Genomic DNA, 21,328 nt, shown 5'->3' on the forward strand with positions numbered 1-21,328 from the left:
CTGAACTTGACTTGCACATCTCAAAGCGTGAATTCCCTGTGCCTAAGTGAGTGCTAATATGTACCATTTTGCAGCAAACTATTGCTAATAAAGCAAATAGGGAATTGCATTGTGGAATTCAGTCACTTGAAGCAATGACCAAAAGGTTTGCATATATTACCTGACTCAGATTTTCCTGCTTGAATTTTGTTCAGTGTGCAAAGTATTAGCATTTAAATTATAATTGGTCTAATTTAAAATATAAATGAGGCAATGTGGGTGTTTCTGTGTACACACTGTTCGTGTCCACCCACCAAGCTCTTTTTTTTTTTTTTTAATTAAAATGCGGCATGCAGTATTCCACCCAAAAGTGCATCCTGCTGTCACTGGTGGTTACTGTATAACATACACAACTTTAAAGCCCCCTAAGCTCCTGCATAGGACAACTCGTTCTTACACAGACTGCCATGCTTCTTCTTAAACTGAAATTTGTATTTTGAATTATTTTGCTTTTTTGTTTGTTTTTTTTTTCCTTTACTTTAGCTTTTCATAATATTAACAGATGATCCAAAATGCTTGCTGCTCAAAAACTTCTCATAATTTTTACTTGGGAAGTCAACTTCTCTGTGGGGCATTTTTTCTGTATTCTTTGTATTCTGTCTGCTGTATTCTTATGCTATTCATACTAGACATCTGGCTGTCTTCTCCACCCAGTTTCTGGTGGGTGCATGCTGCCAGGGAGAACTTCTAGTTGTTTCTGGTGACTCTACTTTAAGCTAAATGAGGTATAAAGACTCACCTGTAAGGAAGATAATTTTCAACCCCACTATGCCAGTTGATATATGTCAACTTTTAGTTTTCTCTGGTCAGCTTATTTGGGTGGTGTATTTTCCATGCACAGGTGCAGAAACAAATAGATCTAGAAACATCCATTTCTGTGCAACACAGAGGCATAATCCGTGGGATCCAGGTAGGGTAGCTCTGGAGGCACGGTACAGATCAACACTCTAGAGGTTTCATCTGCGGTCTCCCAGATCCAGGAGAACAAGGAGCCCTCACTCCACACAAGCCCCTGCTGACTTGAAACATAAAGGTCACGTCTAACTACCTGCTCTGCACTCTGAATTGTGGGAGGTAGATTAGCCTTGTAAGTGCCCAGACTTAATTCTAGGGAGAGCTCAAAGATGCCAAATGATTCAGTAAAGATCGGCATGGTTCCTGAAGAACCACTGCTGAGACCATAGATCAGTGCCTTCATGGCAGGACACCCTTCATGGCAGCCCACCCTCAGTCTTCATCCCATAGCTGTCTAGGCTGGAGGACCCCTCCTCTTCAGGTAGTTGGAAACCAGGCTACCCATATGGATTGAGCAGTTTGTTCTCATGTAAGCAGTCCTAGGTCAGGAGCTGGATGTACAAAGAGGACCTTTGTGCAGACAGAGCACAGGCATTCCTGCACTGTGCCCTCTTTGCACTGCCAATTCCCCTTATTACCACTACTCACCTCTTATCCCAGCCCCTTCTCGCCTAGATATAAAGCTAATTGCAATGCCTGGACTTTCACAGATGAGATGTACAAATGAAAAATATTGAGATCTCCAGAGTGTCCTGATGTCAGGCTGAAGTCCAGTAACAGCACGTCTGGAGTTGAAGCACCATTCCCCCAGTCCCAAAAAGCTGGCCTGTCAAGCATAAGCTTTTGTGCGTGCAGTCTGGACTTAACTGGAGCACCAGCATGCCAAGCTATTTTTTAAAATTAAAGCAAACAAGGAGGTCTTAAAAGCCTCCGGCTTCTTTTTGCAGCTGTCCAAACTCATAAAGAAGCTTCTAAGATACAATCCATATTTTGCGTAGTCCCTATCCTAATGTTCCCTTTGCAATTCTCTTGGAAGAAGACATGTCAACTGGTTGGCCTATCTTCCCTGTTTTGTGGTCTTTGTTGTCTTGCTACAGGAGACACAATGAGGTCCACAGTCAGGGTGTCTGTAGGGATTTCCCACCGTTCCACAACATTTGTGCTGATGAGGTAGAGCTTAGTGTTGCAAGGAGCTTCAGTGCTTGACCACCTTATGATACTGAAACAAACTGTTCACTTAAAAGTGAAGTCTAAAAAGAAGCCTTGCACAGAAGAATACAGACTATGTTTGAGTCTGAAGTACAATTGCAGTTCCCCACCTTGTTCTGCTCTGCTGTACCTGTTTTAAGATACAAGTTGCTGTGCAAGCTTTATACTGTAGTCTGCTTTGTGCAGCATAGTATACTACTCATCAATATGTATGTATACATATGTTTGTATATATTATATATATGTGTAATTGGTTTTACTCCTGCTAAAATATCTTATGTGACTTTTGTCACAGTTCAGTCTTCTGTGAAGCTTTCCAAGAGACAATATAATGAACCTGCCCAAATGATGTAGGACTGGCTGCATATGCTAATAAAGGGTATGCTCTAGAAAGAATGCCAGGAAAAGTCTTTTACATGACACCTACAAAAACACCTTTTCACAGAGCAGAATATAGAAAAATACCTTTTCCCAGGATACAAGAAGTCCAGCAGATTTTCATTGCTTTGATTTTCAGGAAAAAAAAAATCTTCTCTGTGTTTATTTTACTCAGTACAGAAACAATCCAGCTTGTAATTTACAGATAATTTTTAATTTTTTATACTGTACTATAGTGAACCAGTTACTTATGAGGTTATCTTAATGCAGCATTGTGGGAGAAGGGAAATTCTGAGTCCATGAGAGAAAGCATTGGCAGTCACCTTCCATTTCAGGCTGTGGAAGCAGAGACTAAAATATTTCCTGTTCTGTCTCAAATGAACATGTTTCAGTGTTCAGTTTCTAATCTTCCAGGATGCTTTGTGGTATGCAACTAACAGCTGTTGTGAGTAGCATTGTTTTTATGCTTACTGTTTTTGTTTTATGTCACACTTTTTTTTCTTTCCTCTCCTTTGCTGTTGGCTTCACTTCTGGCTCCATCAGAGAGAGCTGCAGGTCTTTGCTGCCGCTTAGTAGTCCCCTGTCATAAAGGAATGCCAAGGCTTACTGATCTGTCTGTCAAAACCAAAGATGTCTGGGAAATTCCACGAGAATCCCTACAGTTGATCAAGAGACTGGGAAATGGGCAGTTTGGGGAAGTATGGATGGGTATGGAGCAAAATAATTATTCTAAAATAGCTCTCTGTGTGGGAATTACAAGATGGAAGGTGAAAATATAGGACACTGTGACCCTCAAGGAAAAAAAATAGTAAAGCTCAAAATGTTAGGAAAAATGGCTTTAGAATCATGCCTTTGACTTTGAAATTCTTTAATCTTCAACTTTCACTGTAATTGATAGCAAAAGAAAACTAAAATTCCATGTTTCCTTGGAAGGTTTTGATTTTGACAAATTACCTCTGTCTTAATAATAAATCAAGGCTCACACAGTAATCTATTAGTTATACCAAGAAGCCTTTTTCTACAAGCTGACAAAAAAGCTCTTAAGCTGAGTATCCAAAACCCAGTGTTTGCAAATGAACTTCAATGCAACTCTGAGAAACAAATCACCTTCCATCTTTCTCAATGCATGCATAATTTTGGATTATAAGTGTGTTTTTTTTATTAATTTCCTCTCCTATAGAGAAAGCTGATGGTTTGTGTTTTAACTTAACTGTGATTGCTACGAATAATACCCCACAAACTGTTGGATTGGCTAAAGATGCATGGGAAGTTGCACGTGATTCATTATTTCTGGAACAGAAGCTTGGTCAGGGGTGTTTCGCTGAAGTGTGGCGTGGTAAGGCAGAGAATATATTTTGCTTTGGATGGATCTTTTAAGGCCCTCTTGGCAGAAATAAACATTTCAAGTAGAGATCTTAAAGCTAAAAGATCAGAATAGTAAGAAATGTTAGTTTATATTGCCTGAAACAGTCAAACCTAAATACGTTAATCCATGGGGAAGCTTCCTTTAACTTTCACACAGTGGTATGAGAGGCTCAGGCATTAAACTTCATTAATTGCATTGGGTTTATTTGGGTAACTACACAATTGCTAGGTATTAAAATAGGAGAGATGATAAACCTCTAAGGCAGAATGGTTAACCAGAAATTAATCTGGTAAGTAGACATTTTTCTTTCGTCATGTGTTTTAGTGCTGTTGGGATCAGACCCTGAAAATGCTTCCATCCACTCTCCCAGTTTAAAAATAATGGCAAGTATCAGCAAGTTGATATTGTCAAGCTAGCTTTCCCATGCATCCACTTCTTTAAGTCTGAAATTTGTATCTGCAGCAGAACCCGGTAACTCAATATAGAGACCAGGGACAATAGAGGCAAAACTTGTTGGGCCCAGCTGAACCCCACTTTGAAGTCCAGAAATATTGACATTTTCCAAATCCACTGACATTCTGTTTTCTGCACACTTGCCAGCTAAACTTACTGCCCAACCCCCCATGCCTCATTCTTTTAATGAGTATAAAACAATAGCAGTTTACAATGTGCATAAATCTTAGTATGGCCATAGCACTGAAACACAATATAGTGGCCATTTCATGAGAGGTGGCTCAATTTTTGTGCCAAATTGCAGTCTGTATAGGCTCTTTGAAATTACCAATTCAAATTAAGAATCACTACGTGTTGTTTCTTCAGAAAAATTTGGTGGAGCAGTTTGGCCCCTTTTTGTTGCAGTGGCACAAAAGTACATAAAGCCAGTGGGTTCTCCTGGGTTCTTGCAGCTGTTTCCCATTGCAAGATTACAGCAAGGAGCACGGCAGCAAGTCTGTGAAATCTATAGAATTTATAAGTACAGAAAGTTACAGAATCTCGCAGAATTGCAGTTGACTTGTTGCAAAGACAGCTGCATATGTTTTCTGTTGGCATCTCCAGATAACTGCAGTTTCACCCTCCTGTTTTCCATCTTGAATGCACACTCAAGTTTCCAGCTGATGATAATACTTAGTGGCCAGCTTTGTGTGCAGTAGATCTTAAGCTGATACAGCAGTTAAAGGAACAAATTAAAAAAATAATTTAAAAAATCAGCTCTGAGAAATAAAGGGAAAACTACCAGTACCAAATATCTGTCAGAATGCAATAATTATTATTACAATTACGAAATTATGTTTCTTAATGTATAATAAAAATATGTTAACAGCCCTGAAGCATTACCAAACTGGAGTAGCTTAACACAGTAAAAATTAATAACAAATACATTAAGTAGTAACTAACTACATATTGGAGGAATTCAGAGGGAAGTCTGTGCTAATTTTATATTAGAGAAACACACCAAACCACAACAAGAAAACTTAAAAATTTAAACTCTAATCTGGGCTGAGAGGATAAGTTAACATTTTTGCTTGATTTTCTTTTTTTAACTGGAGAAATTCATAGAAGTATTTGAAAATAGACCTGCTGAAAACACTTCACGGTAACAGAATGCATTCTGGGATTTTTACTAAGGAAATGTAAACAGATAGTACACAGTTCATCCTGTTAAGACACCAGGTAAAATCCTAGTTTGTTAGTGCCAATCTGGTTTCCATGAAACTGTGGTTTTATTCCTGGTTCATATAATTTGCGGTACCTCTGTAGAGTGGCTGTGATTGACGCCATGCTGGGGTCCCAAGCCTCAGTGACTGCAGACAAAACACACTCCCTGTCACCCATCAGAAAAGATTTTGGCCACCGTGGTTGAAGTTAGGAGGCAAAACTGCATCCTTCCCTGCTTACACAGGAGTGCTACTAAAGCAAAGTCCTCTTCAGCTCTGATTTGAAGGACTGAATGAAATTAGGACCTCAAGAGTTCTCCTGAAGCACGCTGGGGTAGTGGAGGTGGTAGCTCAGGACATTACTCCACTGACAGTACAGTGACACCTGGCACAGAACTGGCAGAAGAAAATCAAGGCATAATGAAAACGAACTTGCTCTGCACGGTTTTGACTAATATGTGCGTCAAGCCCCCACCCAGACGTTTAGGATTGCCCTTTAAGTGATGCGTGACACAGGAGCAGCAGCTCCTCCACTGCTCCTCCCCTGTCCTCAGCTAGACAACAGGGACCTGGGACCTGAGCACTTGCAGAGAAAAGGACCCAGCTCATTTTATGCTCTGGCAGGTTGCAAAAGCTCATGATGAATTTATTTTGGCTTAGCCATTTCCCCTGCAGCAGCAGAGCCCTGCTTAATGTTCATGTACTTTCAACAAAGACAAACCAGGTTTTTTACACGTTACCTTTTTTGATGACAGAGTTTTTGTGGACTTTGTAGGCTTTCTGCTTATCCTCATGCTTGAGTGCAGAGGAGTAATTTTTACCCAGTGTGATTAATTCCTGAAGTCATTTAGTGTTGTTCTGCCTTATCACACAACGCCTCCCTATCAACAGATCACAGGTCCCATTCAAAGCCATTTCGGCTCTGACTCTGGAGCAGGGTTCTGGCAAGTCTGGGCAAAGGACAACCAGAAGGCACTAGAAAAGTGGTATTGCTGCCCATTTAAATTTTCCTTCCTTTCCCTTTCTTCCCCTCCCCCCCTCAAAAAAAAGTGTTTGTGCAGGCTTTCAGATGTTAGAGAAGGCTTGGTAACTGATGGCTGAAAAATGATGCAGCTTGTCCATTTCAGTGCTGACCACAAGTAAAGAACAAGATGAAGTGAACGAGAACCACCTCATTTTCAATCAGCAGCTGCTGGAGATGAGAAAGGGAAAGAAAAAGTTGTATTTCAGTTTGGAAACCCACGTTTCTAAAATGAAATCAATTTAGGATTTGGTTTTTGGGAATTGTTCTTAAAATATTTTTCTTTCCTCTGACTCAGAACAAAACCGAAATGTTAAAATGTCTTGCAAATAAGAAGTTCTGGGTTTAACCAGTTTTGTTATCCAAATCTGTGACTGGAACTGTGTAGTTGTCTGTAGCAATTACTTGTTAGCAAGTAATTGCTACAGACAACATGAAGATGGGTTTCAGCAGTCCCGCATTTCTTACTAAGAGGATGTTTCTGTGGAGATCAGTGGAAACACTGTCTGAGTAGTATGACAGCAATTGTGCCCCAGTGCAAATGGGAGTATTTTTTTTCAGTATAAAGCAAAAAACTAAAATATGAGGGAGGCATTAGGAGAAATATAATGATAAGACAGCATGGGAAACCAAATAAAAAAAAATACCCTTATATTAAATGTCTTTGCTGTTTTTTCTAACTAAGTGTCTGTGCTTGTAGGTACGTGGAATGGAAATACTAAAGTGGCTATCAAGACCCTGAAGCCTGGCACTATGTCTCCAGAATCCTTCTTAGAGGAGGCCCAAATCATGAAGAAGCTAAAACATGACAAATTGGTCCAACTTTATGCTGTGGTATCTGAAGAGCCTATCTATATTGTCACGGAGTACATGAGTAAAGGTGAAGCCAGAGCTGCTGGCTCAATAATATTTTTTCTTTATTGATGCTCCTTGAGGATTCAGAGGGAGGTGCAGTGTAGTGCATGAACAGCATGTGAGGAAGGAGAGCAAGAACAGGAAACTAAATTTACATCTGTCTTCAGAAGAATTATGAATTTCACTCTGAATTGGGCCCAAAACCTGATGTACAAAGAAAAATTTATACTAGGTGGGGAAGAGAGAAGTTGGTGCAGCCTAAGTGATTCCAACTGCATCAGCATCCAAACTTCCCTGACGAGGGAAGATTTGCATTTTCTAGGTTTGATGGTATTACATGCTGCTTCCCAAGATACTAGCTTTTCCTGGCACCAGGGAGTTCTTGTGGCATCTTCTTTCAGTGTTTACTTGTCAGCTTAGGATTTCTGTCTCTTCCTTTAGCAATCCCGAGTTCTGTCACAGGCACCTCACTCTCAGATCACAGCTTCATTTTCAGTCCAACCCATTCATCATTTTAATACAAGATTTGCAGATATTATTCTTTCCCTCCTCTCTGCCCTTCCCTTTCCCCTTCTCCTTTCTCTTTTTCTTCAAGCTACTCAACTGGTAATGATGTAGTAAAATGAGAAAAGGAAAACTTTTTGCTTCCTCAGATCTCCAGCAGGGGTGCTGAGAGCAGAGCAAAAAATCTGCTTGTTTTGGAAAAGCAAATGAACCAAATAGGAAACATAAGTTCTCACAGGGAAGTTTCATTGTACATTGGAGGATGTACTCTGAAATTTTCAGTCCATGTTTTCAGTCTATTTGGAGTTGATTTTGATTTTCCTGGCAGGTGCTTGCCCACCTCCCTCCTCAGAGGCATCCAAGCCCTGACTAACTCACACTTTAATCATATGTATCAGTGACAAGCATATGCTTTTCCCTTTAAAAAAAAAAAAAAAAGAAAAAGACTTTTCAAAATCCTTCTCAAGTATGTGGTTTATTTTGGCTTGCTTTACTAGTTTGTACAGTAACATTTTACATCTTTGGATCTGAGCTTGAGGCTGACAATTTATCAAGGGAGAAACGCCTAATCATCTGTCTTTTTCCCTTATTTATTAAACCAATTCACTGCCCTTATTTAAGGGAGACTGCCACACTTCTCTGATTGAATACAAGATTGGGATGGAAGCTATAACATCCTAGGTGTTTTAAGTGATCCTTGTTTTCCCTTGCACAGGAAGGCTATGTCCTTATTGTTTTTACTGAAGTTGCTTTCATTTCATGTCTGCTTTGTCTTCCTAGCAGTCTTCTAAAATTAATGGTTCATGCTGTGTTTAGCTCTGGGTTACCTAGAGAAGGAGCACTACTCATTTCTAAGGAAAAAATAGCCTTTGCTAATGCTATCCCCCTTGGGCTTATCAGGCTTCGGGCCGACCTTTCTTTTGGAGCTGGTTACGCTGGGATCTGACTTTTTCCATAGCTTGTGTGGCTTGGAACTGAGCTGCTGCTTTGCAGCTAGCTGAGGCCTTTAGAGAGCAGCAAGTATGTAGTTTTAAAGAGCACTGGAAAAGTTAAGAAAGACCAGCTTTCTCCGTAATGGTCAGGAGGATTAAAAACAGAGTTGTTTCTTTTCCCTGCAACTCTCCTTGTACTAGTGGCATATTCTTCTGCAAGACAACCTTTAAGAAGAGCGAAGCAAGTATAATAGAATTCTAAGATATTGTGGGGTTTTTTTAACTGTCTCTTGAACTTGAAACATTGCTGTCTTTAATAGGGCACATATTGCTGCACCTCCATACTGATGAGTTGCCGTTGTTTTCCTAACATCTCTGTGTTGTGTCAACTCTGTATTTGCAGGGAGTTTGCTAGATTTCTTAAAAGATGGAGAAGGAAGAGCTTTGAAGTTACCAAATTTGGTGGACATGGCAGCCCAGGTCTGTCTTCAGAGTACTGATCACTGAGATGTACATGTTTTGTAAACCCTGTATGTCTGAGTTCATTTTAAATGCAACAATTGTGTCTCATGCTTCTCACAGGTGGCTGCAGGAATGGCCTACATAGAGCGAATGAATTACATACACAGAGATCTGAGGTCTGCAAACATTCTGGTGGGGAACGGCCTAATATGCAAGATTGCCGACTTCGGATTGGCAAGACTGATTGAAGACAATGAATATACAGCCAGACAAGGTAAAAACAGTGGCAGGTGTAGCACTGAGTGTCATTCTTGTGACAGGAAGAATGGAACATGGCTTTGAAAAGCTCTCCTCTTATGTTTTTGGGGTTGTTTTTGGTAAATCCCGAGGTCATATTAACTCCTAGGCCAGAAGTTCGTTGCTGAATGCATGTCCTAAAGAGAATGTCTTGTTTAGTTGTCTTCCCTTTAAAAACCGACAAAAATGAAACAAAAATGATGGGTGAGAGCACAGCTGGTAAAGTGACAGTAAAGACAAAGATAGTTGTGGTGCCATAACAAAGAGGATGCCTTATTTACCAGCCTTGAAAGTCTGAATGGGGTAATCCAGAAAAGTCTATGTAAGCTATTTCTTTCATAGTATGCCTTCTAGTATTTGCTAACAACTATCATTATTGCTGTGCTATTCTTATTTTCTTTCTTTCAAACAGGTCAAATTTGTGCTTCTGTGCAATGTAGCTGCCTTTCAGAGCACTATGTTTCCTTTGGGAACCGAAAAAGTTATTTTAATAGAAATGCTATTTTCCAGTGCCACACAGAGTGCTAGGCATAGACAACCACTGATACACTATGAAAATGTATCAAAGAGTTTTGTATTTTTTTTTAAAAAAGCGTGTGGGTTCAGACTCAGTCATGACATGGGCTCTTTGTAGCTAGTCATTCTTTACAAGTCATGTTTAGTTGTCAGATGTTGGTCCAAGCTGCAGAGCTACAGTTTTGTTCTCTTTCCACTGGCAGGACTTTGTTAGTGCTTGCTCAATATGTGTCAGTAAACAGCACTCCATCCATTTCAGTGCCAAAGCCAAGGAGGGTCCCACTAAACCCTGTTGTATGTCACCAGAAAGAACACATCGGCTAAGTACTTCATTACCTACATTTACTCCTTCCTGTTGTTTCTTCTCTTCAGCAAAGTCCCTGTTTCAGCATAGATCTTGCCAATAGTTCTTAGGAAAGAGCTCACCTCATTCTGTAACTTTTTCTGTAAGTGCTGACAGAAGGAGCCAGAGAGTTTCCAGCATTGCCTTGGCCTAGGAGGAGCAGCAGCTCTTGTGATGTTCTCGCTCCTCCAAACTGCTGTCAGAGTACCTAGTCACAGGGATGTGGACCACGGGCTGCATCCACCCTAAAAGTTGCCTGCTTCACATCTGGACAGCGAGGCCTGATTATTTCGGTGGCGTATTTGATGTACCTGTGGCAGATACTAATGCAGAGACTTAACCACTATTGATTTCAGCATGAGCGTGGGAATTGCTTTTTGCTGGAAAAAAAGTAGCCTTGTAACATTCTCTTCAGAGCAATAAGAGTGTCTGGAGGCTCTGGTAAACAGAAAGCTGCCTGCTTGCTCTGCCCCTGTGTGAGTTTTCCTTAAACAAGGCAGACAGATCCAGTCTGCAAAATGGCTTTGAAATGGTGTCCTATATTATCTCCATTTCTGTCTGGTTTGCTGCCATGTCTTTTGTTCCCTTTGGAAACCACCCAGTGTATATTTTTACGTGATTAATTATTTGTTTTCATAGACAAGTATGTGACCTACTTCTGGCCAGATCTTTTCAGACTCCTGATCCCTAGGAAATCCTCTGATGACCTGTTTGCCTCCTGGTTTAAATCTCAGAACATTTTTGCTCTCTTCACATTTTAATAAATCTGTGAAAACCTGAAGCTTCGATTTTTAAGACAACAGAAATTACTGGATTTGAGGTGGGGAAACTTTGAGCTTAAACTAAAAGATTAACACCAGGACTGGTAAGGAGAGGGACTGTAGCCATGGATATCTCCTGCCTTTCTTTCATGACAGAAATCACTTGTATTGAGGAAAAAGTGTCTGGGAAGGGAGACTTACTTTGGCTTTTAAAATGCATGGCTGATGATCTGGAGATCTGAATTGTGCTTGCCTGGCTTCATCTCATGGTGCAAATATGAAGAGGTCGCCCATCCTTCCCATACTTGAGGGCAGTGGACAATACTTCCTTCCCCTGTCCTCAGGGTCAGGCTGAAGTCCTTCAGAGCTACAGAATTCATTAAAAGAAAGACCCTAAGAGCTGTAATCAGAAGCATTCTTGTAGAAAGGTTTTCCTACTTTCACTAATGTCTTTTAGACCCTTTCTTAAGTGGTAGCTTGTTTTAGGAAGGGGTGCTTTTCTGACCAAGTCGCACATTCTCAATTACACTTAATTGCAATTAACCTGGCTTCCAAGCCAGCTGGGAAGCCAAGGTGAGCCTAGAACCTTTAATTTATTGCGGAAGAAAGATGGTTTTTAATGTGGCACATTAAAATTGGATTTTTTTTTTTCAAGTGCAATTCAGTTGTGGTGTTTTTTATTTAAAGTTCAGTTTGAGCATTGCTTGGTGGAGACCACAGTATCAGAAGGAAATGGTTGCCTCTGCTTGTTTCCCATGACCTATTACTTCAGGCTCCAAGGAGATGCATCTGGGGACTGCTCTGTTTATCTAGCTGACTACTGCTTCAGTGGGAATTTTGACACAGGAGAGCCTGGCCAGCAGAGGGGAGGGGATAGGGAGTTCTCCAGACTGGCAGCTCCTGTGGGAGAAAGGAAATGTTTTTCCTTGCAAAATCTGAAGATTAAAGTCTCTGGTCACTCTCTCCTCAGCATTCATCCTTCTCTTGGCTTAAGTGTGTTAGTGCAGAGCTCATTGTTGGCGTGGGGAAGAGGTGGTTTTCTCCAGCTTCACTTGATCTCCCCCTCCCTTCCCCCACTGTCACTTTTGTCTTCGATTAAATATTTTGAAAGGAAACAGATGGGGATGCTTTGAGCCCCAGAGGGCTAGAGTGCAGGATTCCTGAACCTGTGTGGGTATTACTTAGCCTGGTGGTAATGTTTTACTGACCGGTTTATTTTCTTTTTGGTTTGAACAAAGGAGGCCTGACTGCTCCTGATTTATGAGAGGCAAATAAAAAGCAGTTTGTTGTCTGCACTGCCATTTCTCAGCAATTGTCAGGAAGGAAAGAGATGGTCGTGCCACTAATGATTTAAAGTGTGTGACTAGCAGCTATACACTGCCATTAAATAATACAAAAAAAAAAAAGAAAAAAGTTCTTGGCTTGTAATGAGCATTTGGCTTCTCTTGCTTTTAGAGGAAGTGAGTAATCAAAGGGGAAAAACATGCCGGTTAATGTGACGCCCATTTCAAAGGCTACACTGATGGACTGTATTGCAGACTGCACCACTGGGGCTTGCTTCTTTTGGCTGATGCTGTTGCAACATCTTCCCCACACACACAGTGTCAGGCACTGAGTCTTATTTCCATACACTGGTGATAATGCTGTGTCAGTCCTCTAAAGCAAGACTTAAAACTCCTGATATCATACAGGACAAAGGGAAACTTCCCATCACTTTCAGCACAGAATTTCCCATGCAGTTCTGCTACCCTTATACTGATCTGGTTTACAGATATGTGGAGTTTTAGCCAAGCACATGGCATTTTTGTGGAGAGTGCTGAGTGCTCCACAGAGTTGCTGGGTTGGAGTTGTTACTATTCTAAGCAGTAGCAGCTGATACAAATTTAAAATTTCCTTAATAAAAAAAAAAAAAGAGCAGAGTTATTTTCCAGGCCGTGTTTCTACTGCATGCACTGGCAGCACTTGCAGTAGTGCCACTCCAAGCACACATGAAAAAACAAGAATCTTTCTGATGCCTTCCAGACAAGTCAGAGCTATTCTGGGAGCTCTAGTACATGTTTGTAAACTTTCAGATGATTTTTGCCTCCTTAACACTTAAGAAATACCTTCTTCTTGCCCTGCCTAAAAACAAGTGATGCTTCTTGTTTTGATTTCCTAGAAATAAACAGGGATTTTTTTTTTTCCCCTCCTTCCAGGCTCTTTCCAGTCCTTTAAGTAGGGACTTGTTCACCAGCTAATCAGATCTGTCTTGTTTGTGACTGACTGTACTGTGGGCTGTAGTGTTCAGGGCTTTGTCTAGGGCTTTGTTCTTACTCTTTACCTGCCATTCCCTTGGCCAGCCCGGGAGCAGACAGGAGAAAGGACTCTTGCTTTTTTAACAGCCAGCCACCTGGGTCTGGGAAGGGTGCCGCTGATACACTCTTACAGAGCTGCCATCTGCTCCCTGAGAAGGAGCGAGGTCAGGTCAAGAGGAAGGGCAAGAGGAAGGGGGGCGTACAGGCAGAGAGGGAGAGGGGAATGTTTAGACCGGCAGTTCCGCCCCTTGTACCCCCCTTCCTGGGAAGGGGTCCGCCTGCAAAGCCTGCTTCTCATCGCTGATGTTTTGCCAGGCTTGTAATTTCATGTTCGTTCTCACAGAACAAAAAATGTAATTGCACAGTCCCTCCCACACGGCACTCATCATCGCCTACCAGGGCTGACTCGTTTCCTGTTTCATGCTTGCTTCAGCACTTCATTTTTACCTTTTGTGGCTTATCCTTTCCAGCCCCAGAAGCAATTCAGTGCCACACTGCATTTTCTGGTCGCTAAGCCAAGAGGTCCCTGAGTTTTGGGGTTTTAGAGCTTGGGGTGCTGCATTGGCTTTGGTTTTAAGGTACAAGAGGTAGCAGCTTTGTAGCATTTCCAGAAACAGGATCGTTATCAAGCTGGCAGTGGCTCTGGGGCATGAATTTCAGAGGTTTCTCCTTCATCAAGATTTAGATCTGAAGAAAAACAAAGCTCTGAGGGATTTTCGCTTTCCTCAGAAGAAATCATGCTGCGAGCTGTATGTCAAGGTCACTCAATCATCCCAGCCCCCTCCACTCCTTCTCATCACGTGGCCTGCTTATAGCAAGCAAAGAATTAAAGCAGGGCCGTGGATTGATTTTTCCCAAGGAAATCCTCCTGGGAGATAACCTGTGTGAATGCCTGGGCAGAGCCAGGCAGAGGTCCCAAGAACAGGGCTGAACCTAACAAAAATCCTCAGAGGCAGGAGGCAGGGCTGGTTGCCCTAATAGTAAACTGTATCATCAGCTTTGGTTTCATGTGGTTGCAAGCAGTGAAGAAACCCAAAAAAGGCTTTTCCCAGGCTGAAACATTTCAAAAAAAGGGACTGAGATAAAAGCTGCAGATTAGTACTTTGCTTTGGGGCAAAGACAGGCTATCCTGACCTGATGAATGTAGCGTGTGGTTGGGTTTTATGCATAGGGTTACTGATGTGCTATTTTGTAATAAGACATGTTCCAGAAAAAAAAAAAGAGAGAAATCGCTCTCCTAATGATGTAAAATCTGCCTTCAAAGTAGGAGATGGGCTGCGTTGTCAGCTGGGGTAATTTGGCTTATCAGATTTATTAACATGCTTGTCAGTAATACACATTTTATTTGATGCTGTAATTTGTTTGCAGCACAAAGTCAGCTTGTTTAATAAGCTGCTGAGGCCTGGGCAGAGGGAGGGGATGAGTTTTCTAATCAGTGCGTTGGGAAGAGAGTAAGCGCAGAAACTGTGTGTCAGTCAGGAGCCATGCACAGCGTCTGGTCTGTTCAAACGCTTCGCATGGCAACAGCAATCAGGAGGCTTCGAAGCAACGCTCAACACGTGTGGGAATTTTTGTGCTCTCACAGCAGTGAGACTGTCTCAGTCTCCAGTGCCAGACAATGGATGGGAGGCAGCACCTCGGGGGGATCCCTGTTAGACAAACACACACAACACACCCATTCGCACAAGCTGCGTGTGATCTCTTTGTGTTATGGCAGGGCTTGCACTGCACGTGCAGATGACCAGTTTGGTGTGTCCTCACTGGTCTCTGCTCTCCCCTTACTGACACCCCTGCCATACTGGATTGCAGGCTCTCTTGGACCATCTAGCTTCCAGCATGTGTTGCAGGGCCAGAAAACCATGAAGCAGGGCTCTGCTAGCAAGCTCTCTGCCAACCTTGCCTTTTTCTCCTCTCCATCTATCACTTCAAATCTATCATCAATCAGGAAATACTGCACAAACTGCAGAAGATGTGATTTTTATATTAGTTGTTTTAGTCAGAGAATCGTCCACAGCAGGGGCAACATAAAGAACTAATGAATAGCTGTACTGTCATTCAATAATCCACAGCACAGACCATTTGTCTTCTCCAGCAGTGATCATTGCAGTCCAGTGAGGTCCAACTCTAGCTCTCAGGAAAAGGGATGTGCTGTAATAGTCCCCTCTTCTCAGGGAATTACCTTGCTTCTCATCTTCCTATGGTTCTTCAGCACACCACATACTCATCTCCTAGACCCACACTGGCAGAATATGAGGAAGGCAAAAATACCAGGGGAACTGGCCACAAAAGAGTCTGAAGAGATTTCCTTTCTCCAAAGATGAGTTGTAGGTGGTTGCTACCTTTGTATCTTGAGTACGAAGCACACGGGAATTAAAGCAGGCTAAGTTTCTCAGAAAAACACAACTGAATAAAGAAAGAAAAATTGTTGAATAAATGTGTGCAACATGTGAACAAGCAAACCCTCATGCTTGGCCATCTGATACACCACCAGCCGATGTTCAAGGCTTCGGGCTCCTGGTCAGCCTGGAGCTATTCATTTGTTCAGCTGGCACGGGTTGTGTGTACTATCTCAGCTGCACGTATGAGAGAGCAGAGGGACACTGGCCCTTACATGCAGGGCTGACGGCATAAACCCATCTAAAACCACACACTGCAGGCCTAGGGAACCTGACCACCAGACACACACAGCTTGCAGTTTTTCCAGGGATTGACATGGGGTGTAGAGCCCCAGGTGGCTGGAGGAGCCAGTTGCCAACTTCCACAACAGAGGTTCAAGTGATGGCAGCTACTGCTCAAAGAACTCAGACATCACAACCAAGGCAATTTTTAAGAGAAGGTGAAGTTCTACAAATTTTGAGTCTGGTAAACTAAGATTGGTCACGCAAAGAAGTGTAAGTGAGGGAGACTGAGACCAAAGTCAAGCACCCAAATTTTAGTTCCTGCCTACACACCAACCAAAGAAATTACAAAAGAGGCAGAATTTAAAAAGTGGATAGGCACCCAAAAATCCTCCAGCACCTTTGCAAATCTAATCACTGGTGTGCTGGTGCTGATGCTAAACTAGACTTAAGTTACTGACTTCAGGCATTAGGGATTTGAAACTTTGTCTTGCATCTTTTAATTTAGCAGGACTTACTTGAGCAATTGCAATTTTGCCTAGAAAAAGAAATATATTTGTTTCTGAGTAATAGTCTCTCTTAAGATCATTTACGTGTAGAGCAGAAAAAATTTTAGCACATCAAAGTTTTACTAAGTAAGGAGATGAGAATTACCATGTTTACTTTTCATTCTGAGTCACATCAAATTGGGCTGTATAGCTGAAGATATGGGACATTTAGCACTGGGTGTGATGGCAGAACAGCATCAGCAGGGAACTCTAAACAGTGCTGTAAGTTCACTCCCTGAGAGTGATTTGTCCACGTTGTTACACTTCCCACACTCCTCCTGAAAGCTACGGGAACTTTTATGAGAGGGTGGTGGGAAGTCAAAGTCGGTCTGTTTCCAAATTCAAGAGTGTTTGTCACTAGGGATCAGCAATAAGCAATGCAACTCTTTTGCCTGTATGTTAATACAAGGCACCGGGGAAATGTCTGCATATTTTTTCGTACATACTATGAGTTAATTATTACCACAAGACTTTTCTTTAAAGTCATACTGAAAATATTTTCCCTAAGAAAACAGCAAATGATTGGAAAAGCAAATAAATCAGTGTTTAAAGGCTTGTTATCTTACTATCCTTGCCGCAACTGGCTCCTGCAAGCTCTGATGATGGATGAACACATTAGAACTGCACGTATTTAAGGCACTACAGGCTTTTCAGTGCCAGGAGCTTAAAGTACATTGTCAAGTTATAAATCACGGGTCAAAGTTGTGCCTTGACATCATGCACTCCAAGCAACTCGAATGGCAGTATTATTTTTAAGTCCTTGCATGTTTCTAATGAAATATTAGGTTTGGTTTTAATTTATGTTTTCACCATGTTCATCTGTTTGCATTTTGCTCAGCTTGAGCAGGGAAACTAGGAGGTACATTTGCAAATATACCTCATTTATGCTTGTACGTGCTAACTGTGTTTGACTTGCAAGTATCTCAGGGAGATGTTAATTTAAAACATTTTAGCAGAAAGAATTTCTATTACGTTGGGCTCAATTGTTTTTAAAAACTGTTTGTTTGTGTGTTTGGTTTTTTTTTTTTCATTTTACAAAATTTCAAACTGGAATTAAAATGTCTTCCTAGCCTTCTCTTGGGATATGGGACAAACAGACCCCTTCCCTGCTTAGTCTTTCCTTGTCCCCTATACGTTCCACCTGCCTGTCCTCTCTGACCCTACTTTCTACCTGCACATGTTGCAGAACACAACAGCCACCTGTGAACTGGTACTTTGATTCTGTCTCTATTCTGGTTAAGACTCATGTATTCTTTCATTAGGTGCAAAATTTCCCATTAAATGGACGGCGCCAGAAGCAGCACTGTATGGAAGGTTCACAATAAAGTCAGATGTGTGGTCTTTTGGGATCCTACTGACAGAGCTGGTAACAAAAGGGAGAGTGCCATACCCAGGTAAGAAAACAGTCCTACTTCACTTGGGAAAAGGAATGGGAATGAGCCACATGCTTAAGCTGGAACATTTGTTTATATTCACTGAGCTCAAATGAGGATGGTTATAATCATAAGTTCTGTGTATGCTTGGAAACAGCTCTGACTGAAAACTGCTGTGCAATGGTCATGATAAAAATGACAAGGGGACAATTCAACATATTAATTTCTAATATTGTAGTTGTTCTCAATTCAATCAATGTAATTTCTAGACAACTTATGGAAGCAACGTAGAATGACTACATTCTGGAGCAAATAGCTCTCCATAGCATTGCGTTCACTTTAAGATATCAACAGGCCTCCCAGAGAGGCCTTACTCCATTTATTCTGTCAGTCTGGTTCTCTGCAAGGTTTGATGACTGTCTAAATGTCTGGTATTACCAAATCTCTTTTTTATAAACTCCTAAATTTCAGTCCTTGCTTTTGAGATGGATGGAAAGGAAAGAAAATAATTCTGCATTGTGCAGGCCAGAGCTCATGGCAGGGTCACAGCGGGGCCAGATTCTCTGCATGGGGGAACCGGAGGCCCCATGGCTCTGTTGAAACCCTGCCAAGTATCCAACGGATTAAGATTTGTAGGAGGGGTGATTGGATCTGCTTATGCAGAAAGAGCTTTTCATTCTGTTGCCCCCCTGAAGATTGTAGGCATTCAGGTGAAAAGGAGAGGGGTGAGGTGAAAACCGTCCATTACATGGAAAAGAATTCAATCCCTTCATTTTCTCATCAGCACAGATACTAACAACAGGGGATGCCCTGCATCTAAAGATGTATATAGATGCATCTTTACTCTTTTTATTAAGAAAAATAATAAAAAAATCTCTAACTACTCAACTGTATGGCCATGTGCACTGCAGGTGAATTAATGGAAAGTGCCCTACAGCAGTTTTGATTTTCCAGCCTGTGCTGTGATTGGGCAGTCAGTTCCATATATCAAATTGAGCAGGAGAAGCATCAAAGTGGAGTTCTGTTTATCCTATGGTATCTCATGCCACTTCAGAATCCTGAACTCTGCAAAACTAATGCCCCAGACTTTTACCGGGAACGTCAACTTTGCTAGCACCGAACATCCAGTAACTGATATTTGGGTAGAGAATATGGGAAGCGAAAGGCATCTCATGATCAGAAGTGGATTTTGGCTTGATTAACAGCGAGCAGCTTAGCAAAGCTGTGACGGGGACCACAAAATGAGGTAGCAGAAAACAAGATGACATGTTTCTGTGGGAGGCATGAGTCCCCCTGTAGATTTAAGGTGATTTTTTTTTTCCCTGAGCTCTGTATTGGTGGGGCAAAGATACTTAGTGATTTAACCATCTGCCTTGTCATGTGCATGAGCACAAACAGACACACACACACGCAGGGAAAATACCATTTAAACAAGAAAATGGCAATCTAAGCCCCATGTTTAGTCACAAGTTTGTAGCTGAACACAGTGTTGGCTGTGGATGTCTGCACTTCACAGATGTTCCTTTCCCTCCCCAAAGGAAAAAAGTCCACTGGATCTGCATTTAAATGCTTGCAATATATAACCTCTTGTGGGAGTCATGACAGTAATCTCAGGCATGGGCTGTGTCCTGAAATTCTGGACAGTTTTATTATGTGGCAGTTTGAGCACATCAAAGACAACTAGCAGCATCTCTCCTCTTTTAGCACGGTCCTCCCCCTTCATTCCTCACTGCATAAAGCCCTCACACACCAAAAGTCCTTCCAGCTCACTCTCCCCCACCTGCACTGGAAAGACATGAAGTAGCTGGAAGCAATTTTGTGTGTGTTACATATCACAAAGTCAGCAATTTTCTGGACAGTCATGTACTGCCTTGGTTACACACTGCCTGTGCTCTATGCCAGGGCCATTCCTCCCTGTGGGGACTCCAAGATTGCTCATCCGGGAGGCCTTAACCATTCCCATGGCCACCATCACTCCCCTCAGTGAGGGGACTAGTTTTAGTCATTTTACCTAAGGGCAGTTTCTGTTTTACATTTGAATTTCCACAGTCTTTACAGATTTCAATTCAGTCTTGGTCCCCAGACCCTAACCAGGAAAGCTTTTATAGGCTGAGGCAACAGTGGAGAGGAGCTGAAGCCTTCTTAGAAGGTTCTGTCTTTGCATGTGGGCTGAAAAGAGGGCTCGGACTTCCCAAAGTGACAAAGGCCTCCTGAGGTCTGTAGAAAAGACTATCTTCCCCTGACATAGAAAGGACCATCCATCTTCTGCTTCATGCTGGGAAGAGGAAGGACCTCATAGAAGGACAAAGTTTCATGAATACATTTCCCTGTCTGAGGCATGGAGTAGCATTCAGATGCACCCACAGGGCTTTTTCTGACACTGTGGCATGGCTTGCACAAGGAGGAAAAGATGGGATTTCAATCACCCTGAGAAGCAAGACATCTTCACCCAAGTAGACAACTTCTAGGTGACAGAATGCAGTCTGTTGGCACTGCCAGCTGCTTCGGCACCCAAGTCGTGTGGATTTACAAGCTCTGAAAAGCATCAGCCTTGAAACAAAGAGGGTCATGGAACTGCCACTCTGCTATAATATCCAATTTCTGAAACAGATGTGGGCATGTTGTCCTGATGTTCCTGCTTACAACTTGTAGCAGGCTGGGGGGGAAGCAGGGAGAGGCCCTCAGGCAAAGGGATTGCTCTCTTGCTTGACAAGCTCTTAGTGCCTGGAAGGGTTGTTTATAGCCCACACCCTAGTTCTAGTGTGGTACCCACGCCCCCAGGGCACTGTACCTCATGCCTTCCACTGCCTGGAACCAGGCATTGTTTTAAACCCGTATAGAAGGAGAGATAAGCACAATGAGGAGGACAGAAGGAGACAGCAGGCAGTTTATAGGAGGGGAACAGAATGGGTAGAACAAAACTTGGTGTGCTTTGTCCCTTTGTCCCCCAGATTTAAAGCAGTTCCTGTTGTTGTTCCTGCTCCACTTTGGAAGAGAGGTTGGAGCAGTGGTGAGATATATAAGCAGTAAAGATTTTGCTGGCAGAGATGAAGATCGGGCTAGAGTTCATAATGAGGTTTTGCCCCAGGCCCTATAGCTCCCACAAGCAAGACCAACTTTTTGACAGGTGGCCTCATGCTCATACTTCAACTAAGCCTGTTTCGCTGTCAGTGATCATAATGGACCATGATGATAACTAATTTATGTGCGGGGTTTTATGCTTTCCTATTCTTTTCACAAGGCAGCAGATTGAAATAAGCCACTTTCACAATCTTTTTGGGCATTGAGGTTCTATCCATTATTAGAGTGGGGAAATAAATAATAGATATGGGCAGAGGAGGAACAAAGTTTAAAAAAGTAGT

At 42.1% G+C, this 21,328-nt stretch overlaps 1 protein-coding gene across 4 annotated transcripts in view; it reads left to right on the top strand.

The window, feature by feature from the left end:
* FYN (FYN proto-oncogene, Src family tyrosine kinase) overlaps positions 1-21,328 on the top strand; it is a 142,899-nt gene that overhangs the window by 112,811 nt on the left and 8,760 nt on the right. For 2 of the 4 annotated variants that reach the window (XM_050315871.1, XM_050315872.1), the window contains 5 exons: positions 2,965-3,129; positions 7,164-7,343; positions 9,158-9,234; positions 9,337-9,490; positions 17,856-17,987. In XM_050315871.1, the coding sequence (XP_050171828.1) occupies positions 2,965-3,129; positions 7,164-7,343; positions 9,158-9,234; positions 9,337-9,490; positions 17,856-17,987 (708 nt within the window). Of the gene's footprint in view, positions 1-2,964; positions 3,130-3,601; positions 3,758-7,163; positions 7,344-9,157; positions 9,235-9,336; positions 9,491-17,855; positions 17,988-21,328 lie in introns of all 4 variants that reach the window. The other 2 variants (XM_050315874.1, XM_050315873.1) reach the window with 2 other exon arrangements.

This window comes from Myiozetetes cayanensis, unplaced genomic scaffold, assembly GCF_022539395.1.
Source record: "Myiozetetes cayanensis isolate MyiCay16 unplaced genomic scaffold, myiCay2020 scf2-11, whole genome shotgun sequence".
NCBI lineage: Eukaryota > Metazoa > Chordata > Aves > Passeriformes > Tyrannidae > Myiozetetes > Myiozetetes cayanensis.